Source organism: Gorilla gorilla, chromosome 4 (genome assembly GCF_029281585.2).
Source record: "Gorilla gorilla gorilla isolate KB3781 chromosome 4, NHGRI_mGorGor1-v2.1_pri, whole genome shotgun sequence".
Taxonomy (NCBI): Eukaryota; Metazoa; Chordata; class Mammalia; order Primates; family Hominidae; genus Gorilla; species Gorilla gorilla.
Genome location: NC_073228.2, coordinates 180,142,188 through 180,162,135, shown reverse-complemented (window position 1 = coordinate 180,162,135; position 19,948 = coordinate 180,142,188). Strand labels below are relative to the sequence as shown.

At 49.2% G+C, this 19,948-nt stretch overlaps 1 protein-coding gene and 1 non-coding gene across 3 annotated transcripts; both read right to left on the bottom strand.

Annotated features, from left to right (window-relative positions):
- Positions 1–602: 602 nt before the first annotated feature.
- ARL10 (ARF like GTPase 10) lies at positions 603–16,758 on the bottom strand. Of its 2 annotated transcripts, none has more exons than XM_004043046.5 (4): positions 16,470–16,758; positions 15,640–15,841; positions 13,250–13,425; positions 603–10,621 (listed from the first exon to the last, which is right to left on the bottom strand). In XM_004043046.5, the coding sequence occupies exons 1-4, from the start codon at positions 16,650–16,652 to the stop codon at positions 10,448–10,450; spliced, it is 735 nt and encodes a 244-aa protein (XP_004043094.2). In that variant the 5' UTR covers positions 16,653–16,758; the 3' UTR covers positions 603–10,447. The 2 variants fall into 2 exon arrangements, with proteins under 2 accessions (XP_004043094.2, XP_063563059.1); XM_063706989.1 differs by having other exon boundaries at positions 10,525–10,621; positions 13,194–13,425; positions 16,470–16,741.
- MIR1271 (microRNA mir-1271) lies at positions 14,181–14,289 on the bottom strand. The gene has a single exon (NR_106405.1). It is a non-coding gene; the product is annotated as a microRNA mir-1271 (primary transcript).
- Positions 16,759–19,948: the final 3,190 nt, after the last annotated feature.

Sequence of the window (19,948 nt, the reverse complement as noted above, 5' to 3'; positions counted from 1 at the left end):
GACACATGTTCAACAGGTAAGTGTAGTGAAGACTTCCCTTCTATGTGAGGAGTGGACGCTCTGCATGCTCGCTGCCACCCACTCCCTCAGGTCCACAGCCTCCCCTCCAGCCATCTCTGTTGGAACATGAGAGCCGCCCAAACATTTAACTCTGTTCCCAAGCTCAGCTAGGTTGGCAGCTGTTGGGTTTAGGCAGTGGGGGGAACACAGTATCACCCAGGCTAGATCGTTCTGAGATGAGCAGCTCCAGGTAACTGGACTGGTTCCCAAGAGCAGGTGATCGTGGCTCCTGAATCACAAAGTCATATTCAGGAGCAGCTGGGTAAGGGCACCACAGAGCCAGTTAGGTGAGGTTCTTAAGGCCTGTTCACCCACTTTGCCCAGTCTACGTGTGGTAGAAACCAAAGCAGATGAGCACTGTGGCGAGGACAGGCCAGCAGCCCCGCCAGAGGAGCACAGCTGCTGACCACCAACCCACAGGCTCTAGGACACCTACATTCTGTACCAGTATCAGAGAGCGGTGACACTCTGGATCTTCAGTGCCCTCAGTGTGCTGCTGGGACCTGAGGTTTTGAGAGTGGTCTTGATAAAAGCAGCTCAAGTAGACATAATGAAACTTTATTCTTCAAGTTCACCTCCCACAACTGGGGACTTTAAAAATTGTACAAGATATTCATTAGACACAGACAGATCTTCATTAGGTAAAAAGGGACCCCAGGGACCCCCTCAACAATTAGTGCTGGTTCCAAAGGTGACCTTTGTTAAGTTTGGCCTAAAGCTGCCTCTGTACATAGTGAATTATAACCTAACTTAATGTGTAAACACCCTGCAACCTAATGTAAGAGTCTACTCTTGTAACAAGTAGCCAAATCTCAGCCAACCATAGGCTGAAGGCTGCCAAAACATGTCCAAAGAAGGCAAACGCCAGACTGCAGCCAATCAGGCTATCTCTGTATGCCAATTCCGTTTCTTTGCTTATAAATATAGCCTGCACACATTCTGAACCATCGCTTTTGGTCCTGAGCACTACCTGGTTCATGAACCCTTTTCTGCTCAATTAAACTGTTAAAGTTAACTTGTCTATAAAATTTTTCTTTTAACAAATTGGTGTCAGAAGTAGGATCCAAAGCATAACTTCAGCAACCTCCAGGAGCACTGAGTGACCACACAAAAAGGTATCTGCCAGGGCCCATTGTGCCCACTGACCCCTCACAGCAACTGGAGGTCATAGTGAGTTCTTCCTAGGATTCTGAGCTCCATAAATTTGTGTTTTGAGCTCTCCAAGTTTATCTGAGCAATTTTTACTGGACTGGGTCCTGGATTGGACTGCATCCCATAATAAACTGGATGGATCCAGTTAGAGGCATTGGGTAGGTTATCCTTTTGATAATGGGTTTGTTTCAATCCAAGGAGTCTGGGACTCCATCTAATTTTATATGTAAGAATTATGGGGCTGGGTGTGGTGGCTGATGCCTGTAATCCCAGCACTTTGGGAGGCTGAGGCAGGAAGATCTCTTGAGCTCACAAGTTTGAGACCAGCCTGGGCAACATGGCAAAACCCCATCTCTACAAAAAATACAGAAGTTAGTTGGGCGTGTGGTGGTGTATGCCTGTAGTCCCAGCTACTCAGGAGGCTGAGGTGGCAAAATCTCTTGTGCCCTGGAGGCAGAGGTTGCAGTAAGCCGAGATCACGCCACTGCACTCCAGCCTGGGCGACAAAACAACACTCTATCTCAAAAAACAAAACAAGTCCGGGTGTGATGGCTCACACCTGTAATCCCAACACTTTGGGAGGCCGAGGCGGGCAGATCACCTCACCTGCCTGGCCAATGTGGCGAAACCCCTCGCTACTAAAAATACAAAAATTAGCTGGGCGGTGATGCACACCTGTGATCGATCGCAGCTACTCGGGAGGCTGAGAGGCTGGGGCAGGAGAATTGCTTGAACCTGAGAGGCGGAGGTTGCAGTGAGCTGAGATCGTGCCATTGCGCTCCAGCCTGGGTGGTGACAGAGTAAGACTCTGTCTCAAAAAAAAAAACAAAAAAAAAACCAAAATTATGGACTCAGAACTTGTTTTTAGAAAAACAGGCTAACCTTACTAGGAACAACTTAGAATTAAAATGGCCACGATGAGGAAACTTTAAATAAAACTGTTTATTTGTGGGACACATTAGAAAAGAAAGGATCAAAAACTCCACAAAAACAATGGGATGCATTTTAAATCGGTATGCAGAGGCATCTAAAAGATTATACAAATCTAAAATTGCCTAAAAGATTCTTTACAAAACGCAAATGAAAGGCTCATGCAGCACATGAACCTGGATTGCTCCTTCTCTGTCTCTTCTTTGCCTCGATGCTTTGAGTACAGTAACCCTTTTGCTCAGTTACCTTTTCTCCTTGAGGCTAATGAAAAAGGGGAAGTTGGACAAATGCCTTACAAAGTGAGACTCTCTAGTCAACCAGCCTGCCTGCTGTAACCACTTTTACTCCATGGTCTAAAGCTGAGCTTAGAGCCATCATAAAGACTTAACTAATCCAAGAGAAAATAGTCAAAAATGTACTGGAAAATTGAGAATCCTCATAGGAGCTTATGATTCAGGACTCTCTAATCTTTACCAATTTATTCACATGATACTGGTGAAGCTTCACAATTGACAGCAGGAGCAGAATGGAAACAGCCTGAGGATACTAAAGACCACTCCAAAACCCCAAGAGGAGGGCAAAAAGGAACTAGAAGAATTGCTGAAGATCTTTTAAATTCAATCCCTAAGGCTTTTCCACAAAAAATTGATTGGTCAATCACATAATCTTGTGGGCAAAAGAAAGATGAACCAGTTTCAGATTATAGAGCTCATTTAGAAACACTACTTGTGAAACCTGCAGAGACAGAAATGGCATCAACTGCTCTATTTAAAAAGGCTTCATTCAGAACTTCGCAGTCTAATTAAGAAATATAACCAGGATGGAAAGTAACAGATATGGTTGCTCTAGGATTTCCAAATTATACTGAACCCTTCACCTTGTTTGTTCATAAACATAACAATGAGGCATCAGGAGTTCTTACTCAAGAACATAGTTGACCCAGCACTTTGGGAGGCCGAGGCGGGTGGATCACCTGAGGTCAGGAGATCGAGACCAGCCTGACGAACACGGTGAAACCCCATCTCTACTAAATACAAAAAATAAGCTGGGCGTGGTCATGGGCACCTGTAATCCCAGCTACTCGGGAGGCTTATGCAGGAGAATCACTTGAACCTGGGAGGCGGAGATTGCAGTGAGCTGAGATTACACCACTGCACTCCAGCCTGGGCAAGAAGAGCAAAACTCCATCTCAAAAAATAAATACATAAATACATACATACATAAAAAAGAACATAGTTGGGAAAGCACAGGCCCATCACATATCATGGCCTGCAATTAGACCCCATAGCTAAGGCATATCCCAATTGTTTAAAGGCAGTGGCAGCAACCACCAGATTGGTAAAGGGTTCATCTGACCTGGTTTTAGGGAATGAACTTTTTTTTTTGCAAGTTCCACGTGCTGTGGAAAGTCTATTAAATTTCAGTCAAACCCAGCATTTTTCAGCAAGTAGACCAACATCATTTGAAATTTTTTTTTTTTTTTTTTTGAGACAGAGTCTCGCTCTGTTGCCCAGGCTGGAGTGCAGTGGCACGATCTCGGCTCACTGCAAGCTCTGCCTCCTGGGTTCACGCCATTCTCCTGCCTCAGCCTCCCAAGTAGCTGGGACTACAGGCACCTGCCACCACGGCCGGCGTGAGCCACAGCGCCCGGCCCCCATTTGAAATTATTCTTTGGCAAAATATGTCATTAAAACCCAAAATGAGTTAATAAAAAGCAGACTCTTCCCAGTTTCAGTCAGCTCAAACTGCAGAGCTTTTGCTCTCATTGAGCTTATCATATAGCTAAAGGGAAATCAGAAAATGCTATATACATAGCAGACATGCCTTTGCAGTCCACAATTTTGGCATGTTATGGAAACAAAGAGGGTTTCTCACTTCTAGTGGAGCCCCTATTAAAAACAGACTCAAGTGGATGAACTTGCTACTATCCTGTTGCCATCACAAATTGGTATAAGTTCCAAGCTATCTTGAGTAAAGGTGAAAAATAAATAACAAATTCTAATAAGATTGAAGCCCCTACATGGAAAGCTGAACCTGAATATCAAGGGACTGCCCTGGCAGATTTTCATGCTAAATCAGATAGTGCTGAAACAGTTAGGATGTGCAAATGGAATGAATGCCACTAGATTGATGACCTTTATGATGACCCATCTAACAGTGCAATGCACCTGATGTGGAAAACCAAAATTGTTATCTGACAGACGTAAACATAATGTTAACTGTGCACTCATGGAGAGCCTAGATGGCCCCCTGGTCCTTCCTGAGCCCTTGAAACTTCTACTGTTTAAAGCTTTGCACTTGGCCAGGCACGGTGGCTCTTCCCTATAACCCCAGCACTTTGGGAAGCTGAGCTGGACTGACAGCTTGAGCCCAGAAGTTCAAGACCAGCCTGGGCAAGAAGATAAAACCCTCTCTATAAAAATTACAAAAATTAGCTGGGGATGGTGGCGCACACTGGTAGTCCCAGCTACTCAGGAGACTGAGGTGGGAGGACTGCTTGATCTCTGGAGGTGGAGGTTGTAGTGAGCCATGATTGCACCACTGCATTCCAGCCTGGGTGACAGAGTGAGATCCTGTCTCAAAACAAAAAAACAAAAAACAACCTCTGCACTTCACAAATGAGCAAAATGATCCAAATTATAAAAAATACCCAGAGTGTGACTACTCTAAAATGCTGAAATGGGTTATAACCAATATTTGGTTTGTCAAACCCATAATCCAGGGAAGATAATAAAAACTCCAAGTGGTGTATTTCCACCAACACCTGATGGACCATTTGAACACTTACAGATGGACTTCATTCAACTGCCACCCTCAATTAAGTATCAGTATGTTCTTGTAATAGTTGGCATGTTTTCTGGTTGGATAGAAGCTTTCCTGTGTAGGAGAGCTGATGCTATGGCAGTAGCTAAGGAGTTATAAGAACATGTGTTTCCTTTATGGGGCATCTCTGGAAAAATCTCCAGTGACAGAGGAACTCATTTTATTGGACAAACTATGAAGCAGCTAAATAAAGTGTTAGAAACACAGTGGTACTACCATTGTCCCTTTCACCCTCAGTCTTCTGGAAAGGTCAAAAGGACAAATATTTTAAAACTAAAATTGGCAAAATTAACTGAATCGATTGGATTATCTTGGCCAAAGGTACTACCATTGGCTTTGAATTTCATTTTTTTCTAATCTCTGAAGAAGAAAGCCAACCATTGCTTTTGGTCAGCAGATCAGATCCATTCCTACGACAGACACAGATTGACCCCTATGAAATAGTTACTAGAAAGCCGGTGCTCCTAACAGAACTTCACGTAGTTCCTACTCTCCTAAATGCTGATGCCACTAAATACTACAAAGCTGTAATGCATTATGTCACACTGTATTTTGACAAAATAAAATAAACTTTGTGACCCACAGAGGACCATCAAAGCCTTCACAATCTGTAACCTGAGACTAGGTCTTCTGGAGATGGTATCAGAGAAAAAGTGCCCTTAAACCTCACAGAAAGAGACGATACCAAGTTCTTCTATTACCCACACTGTGGTAAAACTTCAGGGCTTCGAACCTTGGGTCCACATCTCACAACTCAAAAGGACCTCTCCAGACTCCTGGAACTACGCACCTGTTGGAGACTTTAAGGTAAGCTAACCAGGGAAGTTTTTCCCCAGAAGCAGATCACGTCCTAGACATGAACAGCTTTCCCTAGATGTGGATGAAGACTTCACTGCAATCGCAAAAATCTTATCTTTCTCCCTCTCTTTCCTATTTTCTGCCCGCAAATCCTTTCCCTTTCTTTATGGGAAAATCCGTGGGACCATAATCTGGGGCTGGCTAATGCTCTCGCAAGAAACTGGAGTTCCTGTTGGGTTTGTGACTTAACGCTCAAATCAGGAAACGATTCCATTAATGCCAGTATCTCTCCATTTTCCCAATAAGTCACCCTGAAACCCCAAAGGAAGAGTGGAATGCTAACCTTTTTTTTTTTTTTTTTTTGAGACGGAGTCTCGCTCTGTCTCCCAGGCTAGAGTGCAGTGACGTGATCTCAGCTCACTGCAACCTCTGCCTCCCAAGTTTAAGTGATTCTCATGCCTCAGCCTCCCTAGTAGGTGGGACTACAGGTGCATGCCGTCACACCCAGCTGATTTTTTGTATTTTATAGCAGAGACAGGGTTTCACCGTGTTAGCCAGGATTGTCTCGATCTCCTGACCTCGTGATCCGCCCACCTCGGCCTCCCAAAGTGCTGGGATTACAGGCGTGAGCCACCGCATCCAGCAGCTAACCTTGATATTCTAAACACCACTACTGCTTGCTTCCCTACACTCACTGGAAGTGGTACCCTGACCTTTTCAATTAATAAGTGCCAAAATGGAAAAAAAACCTGTCCAGGTAATGCCTATGCAAGGAATACTGCCTACACCTATGCTTTCAGGCACCACATATTCAGGACCTGGGAACTACCTATGTGGCTCCAAGCGATTGCTTATATAATGTCACTGGGTTAAATCCAGTAGGGTCCCTTCTCACTGGCTGTGGTTATGCACCCTTACAGCATGCTATAAAGGGATCACATAAAAACAAGTTCCCCACTGGACCTTGTTTAGGAGCTGTGCAGACTTATGGGGGAACATAAGTGACCCCTGCTCAAATGCTACCAGGTGGCCCCCACTTTCCAGCTTCAGAGGGTACATATTAGGTCTGTGGATAATTTGCTTACTCTGTCCTGACTTCAGATCTTGCTGTTTCACCTGATTCATGCTCGCCTTGCAAACAGCTTTCCCTGAAAGTCCCCATAATCAGAGGTCAAAGACTAAAATGAATACCAACCTTGAAACAGATGATTAGTTTCCCCTGAGCAAATGTTCCAGTGGGGTTCCTGTGGACTCACTTTTGGCGGCAGTGAGGTGCCAACTGTATGGAAATTAAAGTTAATGCTAAATTGAAAAGAATTTTGTAGCACAGAGATTCGCACAGGTAGAAGCCACAGATGGATGGATGGATGGATGGATGGGTGGATGAGTGGATGCATGCACAGATGGATGGGTGGGTGGGTGGATGCATGCATGGATGGATGGGTGGGTGGGTGGGTGGATGGATGGGTGGACGGGTGGACGGATGGACGGATGGACGAATGGATGAAGCCACCTGTGTTCAATAAAAACACGTAATGGAACTTCATGCAGCTTTAGATTTCCTTTGCCCAGCCAGGAGCTTGTGTATGGTGCTGAACAAAACTGAACGCTGTGCTCATCTTTCCCGATTCTACTACTATGGAGAGCTTCAAAAGGCGGTGGTGGCTGCCGCTTCTGTAGATACTGCCACCAAACACATCAAGGATATTTCTCAGGGAAAAGGAACACATAATGTGTTTGCAGGAGCAGCTAGTGGTTGGTTTGCAGGCATCCTGAATGGTAGACAGCAAGCTTAGCTGTTCAAGGTTTTCTAATCTTCATGTTTCTTTTAGTGGGTATCCCAATCACCATGACTTGTGTTACCAAAAGCTAACTAAAAATCAAACACTTTACAATTAAGGTACTTCATAGTGAACTATGTCCTTAATTGCCATTATACCCTGAACAGGCTATGAGCAGCAGAGCTTGCATGCTGTTGAACTATTTTTATCGTCTGAACTTGAGTTGTTTGATTCCAATCAGTTTGGTTTGTGGAGACTCATATTAAGGGATGCATTCCAGTTTCTTGGTATTACACTCCTGATAGCCATCCTAAGGTCCCCACTGATGTGTTGTAGTCTTAAGTACACCAATGCAGTCATCCTTTGTACCTCAAATGGTCTCATTACGGTTAGAGTAACAGAAACATGAAGACATACAGAATCCTCTAACTGATTTAACATTGTAAACTGTGAGTTCCATAATGAGGTCAAATAGTGACAGAAGGTAGTGTCAGTGCCTGGGATTTTGGTCAATCTCTCAAAATTAAGGGGCTGAGCAAAATGAGGGACACTGTGAAGCTGAATTAAGTCTGGCCTAAGCTGCCTCTGTACACAGTGAATTGTAACTTAAAGTGTAAACAACTCGTAACCTAACCTAAAAGTATGTTCTTCTAACAAGTAGCCGAATTGTAGCCAATCACAGCAGCCAAACCTTCAGTCAATCGTCGGCTGAAGGCTGCTAAAACATGTTCAGGTAAGGCAAATGCCAGACTGCAGCCAGTCAGGCAACCTAAGTTATTTTCGTTTCTCTGGCTATAAATGTAGCCTACACACATTGTGGGGCTGAGCATTCTGAACTGCTTTTGGTGCTAAGTACTAACCAGTTCATGAATCTTTTTTCTGCTCAAAAACAGAACATACTTTTTAAACTTCGTTAAAGTTGTCTAAGGTTTTTTTGTTAACACCTTCAAGCCCTGAAGAACAAGGAGTTCATAGAACAAAGTCTCTTACCCTTCCAATGACAAAATGAAAAGCTGCCAGCAAAGTTTCAAAGACTACTCTAAAACCCAAGTCATCCTTAAAATTTTACATAAGAGCCCATAAATCACTTCTTACTGCAGAAAGTGAACCAGCACTTTCAAGAACAGTGATTCTTCAAATGGCGCCCAAGGGCACAGCAGCCACTATTCCAAAGATCACACTCGCTTCTGGACTTCAGAATTTCCCACCCTCCTTGCGGCTTGTTGAACTGTTTTTATCATAGTTCCTCTTCTTACACTGGTCACGGTGTGGAACTGAGGCATGCTGGGTAAATGTCAAATGAAATGAAGGCACACAATCTCTATTCTCAACTAGACGGCAAATTGAGGTGCACAGCTCCTCTTAAAAAAAAAAATCCATTTGTGGTTGTTGATTTAGTGGTCCCTAACAGACAACAGGCTCCTCTTTGCCTGTACCGATAATAAATGTCAGTACAGAGCCAGTCCTTAAATTGGGCTGATCGCCAAGCACTGGAGAACTATGGAATGTGCACTGATGAGAACTCCAGAAATTCAGTCCAACTTGGCTTTCACTGGGGAAAAATTGGGTCCGGAAAGGCTGAGTGATGTACCCAAGGCCATCCCGTTGGCTGGTCTGCTATTCCTGTCCTTAGGATCACATAATACAATTTTTTTCCATCTTTTTACCTAGATTCACATAAGAGAAATCCTCTCCCAGAGTCATTTCTTATCTACCCAGAAGAAATTTGCACCCTTTCAACATCCTGGGCCAAGTGGTGGCGTTTCAGTTCATGTGAATCCATGTAAAGTACTATGATATCGACGACAGCCTCAAAGCCAGGTGGGAGGAGGAACCCACAACTTTGTCTCCACTGACATCTGTATGTTATCTCATTGTCATTCATGATTCCAGCTATTTTCCTAAGTTCCAAATTTTCTATGACTGTCATCTGGGGTTTTGAAAACAGCACCTAGAAACAGAGCCTAGAACTCTGGCCTGTTCTGCTTATAAATTAATAAATAAAATGCAGTTCTGAGGTCAACACCTAGCTCCAGTTGACTGTCATCCCAGGGACACAGGCTCCTTCCTTCCCCTGACTTCTGTAAACATGGGCACTGGCACAGTTAGTACGAGAGCAGCAGCTTGTCTCCAGATTAGAGGGGAAAAACCCAGCCTTCACTTTTTCTGTTTGGTGGGTGAATATCAGTTATTCTGTAGTCAAGAGAGGCTGGCAGGCCAGGCCTGGGCTCAGGGAAAAGCAGGGAGGTCTTCAGAAAGCTCCTTGCTAGGATGGCCAGGTTCATCCTAGCACTTCACACTCCCATGGCTGGGAAAGGCATCTCCGAATTAGGAAACCACCTCCCTTTAAAAATAATGGCCCTGGGGTCAGAGAGGCAGAGATTGCACAAGGCCACAAGTCACTTAGGTGGAGCTGGGGCTGGACAATGCAGGACAGGAACAAAGGCTTGCTGTGTCACCACTCAGAAGCTGCCCACATGAGAAGGGCATGACGTCACCAGACTGTTTCTGGACTGGGAGACCTTGAGGCTCTAGGAGTATTTCTGACACCTACACTGGTTCCTCAGGTACCGGGACCTGTAGTGGAGGATTGAGCCCACTGAGCATCTCACTGTACAGGTAAGAGAAGGGAAAGCTGGATCCATATTCCAGCCTGGAATGAGCCAGACACTATCTTCCCCACCCTCTGTCTCACCCACCTCCCTGCTTCGGCTTCACGGCCACCTCACCAGGAAGGCTTCTGCATGGTTCTTGGCCTTGCCCAGGCCCTGCTCTTGAAAGGCAAAGGAGGGGAAAAGGGAAATGCTGCCATGTGGCTCTTGCCCCAGGCCCAGTCTGGCAATGAAGCAGCAGCAGTACAACTATGGTCTTGACAGGCAGGTGGCGAGCAGGAGAGCTGCAGCCTAGGAGAGAAGCTCCAAGAGCAGTTTCCAGATGTGCACGGTGCCAGGCTCTTCAAAGCTGGGTCCTGCAGGGGCAATGCTGGCTGCCAAGAGGAAAACCTCCCGCTGGTTATCGATAGCCTGTAGGCCCAGCTCCCGCTGCAGCTCCCCCATACTCATGGCCTCGCTCAGGTCCTGGGTGAGACAGAGAAGTCAGAACACAGCTGGCAGCATTTCATAACACACTCACACCCTTGTCATTCATGAAATACACTGTTCTTAGGCTATCCCCGGGAATATCAGGCCCCAAGTTCCCAGAAGTAGCCTCTGGACCCCTTGGCCTAAACTCAATGCTCTCTCCCTCACCCTGGGCTCTCCTTTGTACCAACCTCTTTTCATTGCATCATTAGCCACTGTTTTGAGACGGAGTTTTGCTCTGTCACCCAGGCTGGAGTGCAGTGGCATGATCTTGGCTCACTGCAACCTCCACCTCCTGTGGTAGAATCCTGAAGTGATTCTCCTGTCAGCCTCCCTAGTAGCTGGGACTACAGGTGTGTGCCACCATGCCTGGCTACTTTTTGTATTTTTAGTAGAGACAGGGTTTCGCCATGCTGGCCAGGCTGGTCTCGAACTCCTGACCTCAGGTGATCCACCTGCCTCAGCCTCCCAAAGTGCTGGGATTACAGGCATGAGCCACCACGCCTGGCTAGAAATAGAGCACTTCCTATGTGTCAAGCATTGTAGATAGGCCCGTATATACTTCAGCTTATTTAATGTTCACAGTCCACACTTAATTGATGAGAAAAGTAGCTCAGGGAGGTGAGATCATTGAGCTAAGGTAACAGTGATAAGGGTTAGAGCCAGGTTCCCACTCAGGTTGGTTTGATAACCAAGTTTCCTAAACTCAGTCATGGAGAGATGATACAGTAGGATCACTTCCAGACAAGACTCTAGAAACTAGCTGGAGGAAAACAAGGGACCACTACACAGCATGACTGGTGATGGCATGTGTAATTTCAACCCTGGCCCAAGATTTAAATGATTCTTCCTGGAGCAATTCAGAGACTGCTGGGACCTTAGATGTTGTCTCCTACAGGTTCAAAACCGCTATAAATTAGTTTATAAATAGGATATGATGTGATTCCTGGTCCAAACTGGGGCAATCTGAGGCTCAGAGCGGGCACTATTAATAGTGCCAGAACAAGAGTCGTAAATGGGGACTGTCTTGGACAGAAAAGGACATAGAGTCACCCTATTTATAAATAATTGTCAAATGTTTCCTAATAGGTTGGGGAATCTGAGGTCGAAGACATACAGTCTCTCTCCATGTCAAGTTGGAAACAGTTCCCACAGCTCTCAGAGGCACCTGAGTTTAGGCCACAGGAAATATGATCAGACTCTGTACTCTGGCAGTTTCACCTGATATTGAGAATGGGACCCAAGGTCTGTGATACTGAGGGTTCCTGGGCTCAAGGCGACTCTCTGGCACCCAAGAGAGGTACAGCACACTGGTTAAGAGGAGGAACTTTGAAGAATATCTGAGTTCAAGTTTGGGCTTTGCCACATGCCAGCTGCAACTCCAGGTATTTAGTGTAACAGCAGGGCCTATCACGGGGTATTTGGAGGGCGGAAGTGAGGTCATGATTGTCAGGTGCTCACCACATGTATGGCACACTGTAAGCACACAATAAGTGTTAGCTGTTATTTAACCTGTTCTACATCTCATCAGTTACCAGCTTCAGCTCTCTGATCTAGAGCCAGAATTTGCAAGGGCATAGCAGAGTGGAAAAGGTACAGCTTTAGCATTACACGTCCCAATTCCACTATTTTTTTTTTTTTTTTTTTGAGATAGGGTCTCGCTGTGTCACCCAGGCTGGAGTGCAGTAGTGTGATCACAGCTCACTGCAGCCTCGACCTCCTGGGTTCAAGTGATCTTTCTGCCTCGGCCTCTAAAGTAGCTGGCACTATAGGCAGGCACCACCACACCCAGTTAATTTTTTGCATTTTTTTTGTAGAGACGGAGTTTCACCATGTTGCCCAGGCTGGTCTCGAACTCCTGGAATCAAATGATCCACCTTCCTTGGCCTCTCAAAGTGTTGGGGGTAGAGGTTTGAGCCACCACGCCTGGACCAGTTCTATTACTCTCAAGATGTACAACCTTGGAAAGATTACAAGACTAGCCTGTCCCATCTATAAAATGGGAATAGCATCCCATGCTTTATAGGGTCAACAGAAGCATAAGAAGAAATGTTATTCAAAACCACACCTGGGGGCCAGACACAGTGACTCATGCCTATAATTCCAGCACTTTGGGAAGCTGAGGCGGGCGGATCACTTGAGGTCAGGACTTCAAGACCAGCCTGGCCAACATGGCAAAACTCCACCTCTACTAAAAATACAAAAATTGGCTGGGTGTGGTGGCACATGCCTGTAATCCCAGCTACTCGGATGGCTGAGGCACAAGAATTGCTTGAACCCGGGAGGTGGAGGTTGCAGTGAGCCGAGATCACACCACTGCATTCCAGCCTGGGCGACAGAACAAGACTCTGTCTCAAAAAAAAAAAACAAAAACAAAACACCATGCCTGGCATATAGGAGGCACTTAATAATTATTTTTCTCATCTCTCCAGAGTACGAGATGATAGGGAGGCAAAGAGGAAGGAAGACAGAGGCAGGGATCAGGACAGGGCATAGGTAGAAGAGGTGGGGGCAGCATCTCAGCCACCCTCTTCAGGCCATGGGCCCAGGCAGCGCTCCTTGCCCCTACCCAAGCATCTCTGAGTGGACGTCGCCTGGACCGAGCTGCCTTCTCACAGCCCTCACCTGCTTGTTGGCCACCACGACGACAGGCAGGTCAGGGTCCTTGTCCAGCAGCTTGTGCAGCTCCTGTCGGGCCCAGGGCAGCTGCAGTCGGTCAGCTGAGTCCACCACAAACACCAGCACATCCACCTCGCTCACAAACTCCTTCCAGTAGAAGCGCAGGTTCTGGCTGCCCCCAACTGAGGAGAGGCCAGGGGCCAGCTCAGAGCCTCCCGGGCCCCCGTTCACTGCCCACAGCCCCCACCACACCCCGGGCCCCCGCTCACTGCCCACAGCCCCCACCCCACCCCGGGCCCCCGCTCACTGCCCACAGCCCCCACCCCACCCTGCTTCTAGCTTGGTGAGCTTCCACCAGCCAGGGGCAAGGAAAAGACTGCAGTTTCCGCAGCTACTCAGACTGGATTTAGCTCTAGCTCTGATAGGTGGGTCTCTTGGGGCGAGTCCCTAGCTTTGAGCACCAGTCTCCTCATTGAACTTTCCTAACAGGTTGCAGTAAAACCCACAGGTACCATGTGCAATGTACTTTTTACAGGACTGACACATAGGTGCTCAATAAATGGAAGTCTTCAGTTCTCTCCCCTGGGTTGTCTTGCTTTGCCTCTTGCTAATTCCTAGCTTTCTCCTACAGGTTCAAAACTGTCAGTGATGGCTGTGATAGGAGCCAGGAGTCCTATTGTCTAGAAAACTCAGGACCCCCTGCCCTGCCTATACACAGCCATTCTCCATTCAGTTTCCCCCATCCCCTTCTTTTCCCTTGGAAATGTCATATTTCATCCTATGAACACATGGTTGCCAACACAGTCCCCCAGCCTGGGTCACCTTTCCTTTCCTCTCTGCTCCTCTGCACAGTCCCATTGGTCACCCCGCACCCTAGTGTTTCTGGCTATGTTTCTGACACTTGAGGATTCTAAGCTGTGAGAGTCAGAGGCACTTACCTCTGAATCCCCACAAAGCCCTCAGCACAATGCCTGGCACATAGCAGGCACTCAACAAGTATTTACTGAGTGCTTGCTAGGTGCCAAGCACTGATCTGGGTGCTGCGGATACAGAGGTGAGCAAGGCAAGCAGGGGCCCTGCACCAAGGAGCTCCCTCCCTAACTGGGAAGGACATGGCAATGACATCAACACATTTCAAAAAGGAAAGAAATAAAACAGAAAAAAGGGAAAGTGGCTGAGGTGGAACAGGGGTTGGCCCTGGATTGGGTGGTCTGGGTAGGTCTCATCAAGGAAGTGGCATGTGAGCTGAGTGGGATGAGGAGAAGGAGCCAGCCACGGGAAGAGGCAGAGGAAAGCATTCCAGACAGAGGGGAGAGCATGCTGGAAGTGTCTGGGAAACAGAAAGAAGGCTGGGGTGCTGAGGCACTGCAAGAAGGAGAAAGAGATGGCTGTGAGGCTGGCTGGGGCGGGCCACATGGGGCCAAACACCACAGTGAGGGGGTGGGGAGCCCCCCAAGGGCTTTAAGCAAGAGTGACATTACCTGACATGGGTTTTCTCTAGCTGACACTAGGGACAGAAGGGGAAGCAGGAAGACCAAAGAGGAGGCTGTGGTGCTGAGAGGAAAGATGACACTAGTTTGGGCCAGACAGGCAATAGTGGAGGAGGGTGTGCCACTGCCCACTGCCATTCCAGCCCGGGCGACAGAGACCCTGTCTCCAAAAAAAAAAAACTAGAATGGTGGGGTGCGATGGCTTATGCCTGTAATCCCAGCACTTTGGGAGGTCGAAGCGGGCAGATCACTTGAGGTCAGGAGTTCAAGACTAGCCTGACCAATGTGGTGAAACCCCCGTCTCTACTAAAAATACAAAAATTAGCCAGGCGTGGTGCCGGGCACCTGTAATCCCAGCTGCTCAGGAGGCTGAAGCTGGAGAATCGCTTGAACCCGGGAGGAGGAGGTTGCAGTGAGCCGAGACAGCGCCATTGCACTCCAGCCTGGGTGTCACAGTGAGACTCCATCTCAAAAAAAAAAAAAAGACTAGAAAGGTGGGTGACCTTGGATTCATGATACTACTGCTGGAACTCATTTTCCTCTGGAGATAACGAGGGTAGTGACCGATTCTAGTTTTATGTTAATTGTTTAGGGGAGTTTTCTTAAGCAATGCCTGTCAAGTGCTTGGCATATGAACCCTTAGCTGTTAGTATCTCTGTGTTAGGCCTATCGACTTTGGTAGGGGTGATGGGGCAGGCGGTGCAGCAGGAGAGGCCCGATCACGAAGGGCCCTAAATGTCAGAGCACAGAGCGTGGGCTGAATCCTGTGCCCCGGAGAGCGGTGGGAAGGATTCGTAGAGGGGAATGTGCTGCTTAGACATGCATTTTGGAAGCCCCCTTCCCTGCAGAGAATCCAGGACTGGTCCAGTAGAGGAGACGGGGAGATGGGGTAGGGTGTCCGCTCACTTTCTAGCAGGTCCACCTCAAAGTCCTTGGTGGGCAGACGCACGGAGTTGAAGCCCCAGGTGGGGATGTGGCCTTCCAGCGGTGGCTTCCCCGACAGCACGCGCAGGAACGTGCTCTTGCCTGCGCCATCCAGCCCCAGCACCAGCACCTCGCGCTGTTCCAGCTCCTCCAGCGCCGGCTCCTCGTCCTCCTCGTCCTCGGGCTGCGGGGAAGCGGAGGTAAGGTTGCGGCTGGCGGCCTCCCGAAGGACCTTTCCCGAGGGAAGACCGAAGGCACCAGAGGGCCCAGGCCCGCCTTCCACCCGTCCTGGGACAGGCAGGCATGGTCTGGATGAGTGGGACGAACGCCGCCTTTGCAGTCCTGAATTCCAAACCCTTGGCGAATTCCTTACGCTGCGCGCCCCGCTTCCTCCACCGCTCTCGGAGTCCCGACCGCAGGCGGGAGGGGATGGGGTTTCTTCCGACTTCCCCCGGGGCGGGGCGCACTGCGCAGGCGCCGGAGGGGCGCGAGCCGACCCGGCTGGGCCCCGGGATGCTCCCGAGCCGCGCCCTCCAAACTCCGGCCCCCGCTGGAACACCCGAGCCTCAGGGCGTGGAGCGACGGCGCGGCGCCACGGCGCCGCACGCACCCAAGCACACCCATCCGTTCCTCGGTTCCCGGGCTCTGACCGCCCACCCGCGCGGGGCCTGTGCGCTGCGGCTGCCAAGCCCTCGACCCCCCAAGCTCCCGGCACCAGCAGGGCCGTTCCGTGGTCACACCCCTTGGCCACATGCGCGGAGATCGCAGCCCCAGCCTGCCCGCCCTTCCGCGGGCCTCGGCCCGGCACTCACGTCCCACTCGTCCCACTCGGGGAGGCGGGCAGCCTCCGCGCCCCACCAGGCCTCTCCCCGGTCCCAGCGCCGCTCTCGGCCGCGGCCGAAGTAGGTCTTCCAGAGGATGAAGAGCACCGAGCCCAGCACCGCCGCGGCGCCGCCCAGCGCCAGCACCAAGGGGCCCAGCGGCCGCGGCGCCATCGGGCCGGGCGAGGGACGCAGGTGCGGGTTGCACAGGCCGAGCCCACTCGCCCGCCGAAGATGGCCCCGCTGCGACTGCTGCGGCCGCGCCCACCCACCCAGACCCAGTCCCGCACTACAAGCCCCACAATGCACTGCCGCTGTCACGGCAGGCCGCCCGGGACCCGGCGGCGTGGGTGGTGGGGCGCTGGCCGGCGCGCGGGGACCTCCGGTCCCCCTGCCAGGTGCAGGGTGGAGGGAGGAGAGGCTGTGCCTGGGGAGGACGGGAGATGGCGGTGCTTGCTAGCATCCACCAGGGGTTAGCTCACGGCTTTTCTCCGTTACCCCTTACAATGATACCACGCAGAAGGGAAAACCGAGGCCCAGGAGTTAAGTAACCCGCCCAGCGCCGCATCGTAGTGCTTTGGTGTAGCCTGCGTTCAAACCCAAGCGATCTGTCTCCCGGTCATCCCTCAAGACCTCGGGGAGGAAATTGAAGCAAGACGCCCGAGATCACACGGCAGTGGGGTGGCAGAGGCAGGAATAGAACCCAGGTCCGTGGCTCCCCGCCACCTCTAGCCTTCTTTCGCTGCCTCCCGGACCACAGGGGTTTTGCTGGGGTCCTGGTCAGGCTGAATTAAGCAGTGTCAGGACTTCACAATGTTTAGGGCTGACTGCCTTGTCCTAGGTACCCCCAGTGACTGCCAAGGCTTCCACGTGTGTAGCACGAGGAGGAAGAACAGGAGAAACGACCTGAGTACAGCAGTCGGGTTCTTTTGGCTCTCCAGAGGGGTGACGCCGTGTACGGCTGGCTGTAGGGTACATGGGTCGAGAGACCGCCTGTGGCTCTCAGGGCCCAGCAGGGCTACCTCTTCCCCTTTATATTGTCTCAACTCTTCACCTCCTTTTAGTTCGCGATTCCTCTGTACCCGTGGCTCTGGGTCCCGGCCCCTATTCCTTCTGATTTGTCCCCCTTTCCCTTTGACTACATATATATGCTCCTCTCCTCCCAGATAGTGATGTTTTAGCTACATGTTATTTCTTCCGGCATTGATTCTTTTGAAAAATTTATTTCTGGCCGGGTGTGGTGGCTCATGCCTGTAATCCCAGCACTTTGGGAGGCCGAGGCAGGCGGATCACCTGAGGTCAGGAGTTCGAGAATAGCCTGGCTAACATGGTGAAACCCCATCTCTACAAAAATTAGCCGGGCGTGGTGGCACGTGCCTGTAATCCCACCTACTCAGGAGGCTGAGGCAGGAGAATCGCTTGAACCCAGGAGGAGGAGGTTGCAGTGTGCTGAGATTGTGCCACTGCACTCCAGCCTGGGTGACAGAGCAAGAATCCGTCTCAAAAAAAAAAAAAAAAAAAAAAAATTAGCTCCTCCTCAAAAATACACCCACTTAGAGGGGAAAACCCACAAAATTGCTAAGATTAAAAGTTTGGCCGGTGTGGTGGCTCATGCCTGTGATCCCAGCACTTTGGGAGGCCGAGGCAGCCGGCCGGATCACGAGGTCAGGAGATCGAGACCATCCTGGCTAACACGGTGAAACCCCATCTCTACTGAAAATCCAAAAAATTAGCCGGGCGTGGAGCCGGGCGTGGTGGAGGCGCCTGTAGTCCCAGCTACTCGGTAGACTGAGGCAGGAGAATCGCTTGAAACTGGGAGGCAGAGGTTACTGTGAGCCGAGATTGTGCCACTGCATTCCAGCCTGGGCAACAGAGTGAGACCTTGTCTCAAAAAAAAAAAAAATGTTTACAGTCTATTATTTGTGGAAAAGAAATAGGTGCTCTCACATAGGTGCTATGCACCAAGACCATGACAGCTTCAGACATTGGTACCACAAATATCAGGGATAAAGTTTTTTTTTTTTTTTTTTTTTTTTTTGAGATGGAGTCTCACTCTGTAGCCCAGGCTGGAGTGCAGTAGTGTGATCTCAGGTCACTGCAGCCTCCGTCTCCCAGGTTCAAGAGATTCTCCTGCCTCAGTCTCCAGAATAGCTGGGATTACAGGCACCTGTCACTACGCCTGGCTGATTTTTGTATTTTAGTAGAGACGGGGTTTCGCCATGTTGGCCAGGATGGTCTCAAACGCCTCAGCCTCTGAAAGTGTTGGGATTACAGGCGTGAACCACCGTGCCCAGCCAGAAAAAGTTGTTTTAATCAAATAGTAACTTCCAGGAAAGTCTTAAGTTTTCATGTATTTGTGGCTAAGAAATAAATGAGATGATCCCACCTTATGATCTACATAAGGGTGCAAAGTGCTATTTCTTCCTTTTCTGACTGAGAGGTGATATACATCCCTTCCTGTGGTGGATAAAGAGCAAGGTGCCAGCTTTGCTTCCACAGAGGTTAAAAAATATGGCATATTTTAAAAGCTCCAAATTAACAAAGGAACACCTTTAACACACACACGCACGCACACATATACACACAATTATACTGCAATGTAATTGTGCTGTTGATAAGCTAATTATAGAATTCATCAAAGACTTTAATTCTTAGTGCACTCAAGCACCCTGGTCTGGAAACAGCGCTTAAGTTTCAAGTCGCATGAGCAAGGCCTCTCAGTTCTGCCAGTACGGCTGGAAGCCTCAAATGCTGAAATCTAAATGTGACATTCACCCCGCACCACCAATCATAGCTCTCCTGAGATGAGTTTTGATGGCGAGCTTTGGACTGGGGTAGAAACGTGGATAGATTTTTGCAAATTCTGCTGTAACTTCGTTGCTTCGCCTTCTTTGTGAACCCTTCAGGGATAAGAGAAGTCTTCCTTCAGGATGTGACTGACACCTCAGCTGGCGCCTCTAAGCCTCACTTTCCTTTATGTAAAAGAGAAATGATATTAGGATCGCCTTCCCTAGGGGAGGCAGGTGAGGTCGGTTCCCTTTTTTGGTTCAGCTACTAGTACGAACCCTGCCTAACCCTGCTGTTTTGGGAGACAGTCCGTGCTCACTGCACCGCTTGCTAATCGAAGTGACTTCTCATCTCTCCCAGTCTCAGCTTCACCTCCGTGAAGTGGGAAAAACAGGATGACAAATGCTCGCACTTGGCAGCCCTTTTTGAGCCTTGAGGGCTTCGGTTTGTGGGTGTCATTTTACTATGCTACCTCCGTCTTCCCTTAGCTTGTCACAGACCCAGGCACAGCACACGCGCTGAGGAAGTGGTGGTGAAGTGTGGCGTTTCCTCTCGGGGCTGGCGGATTCCACACTCGGAGCTGCGGCTCCACAACTCGCTGGGCAGCGAAGGGCGTGGGGAGGGGGCGGGTCTCGCGATCGTGGACAACAACTCCCAGCATGCCCTGTGCTCCGCTGGGCCAA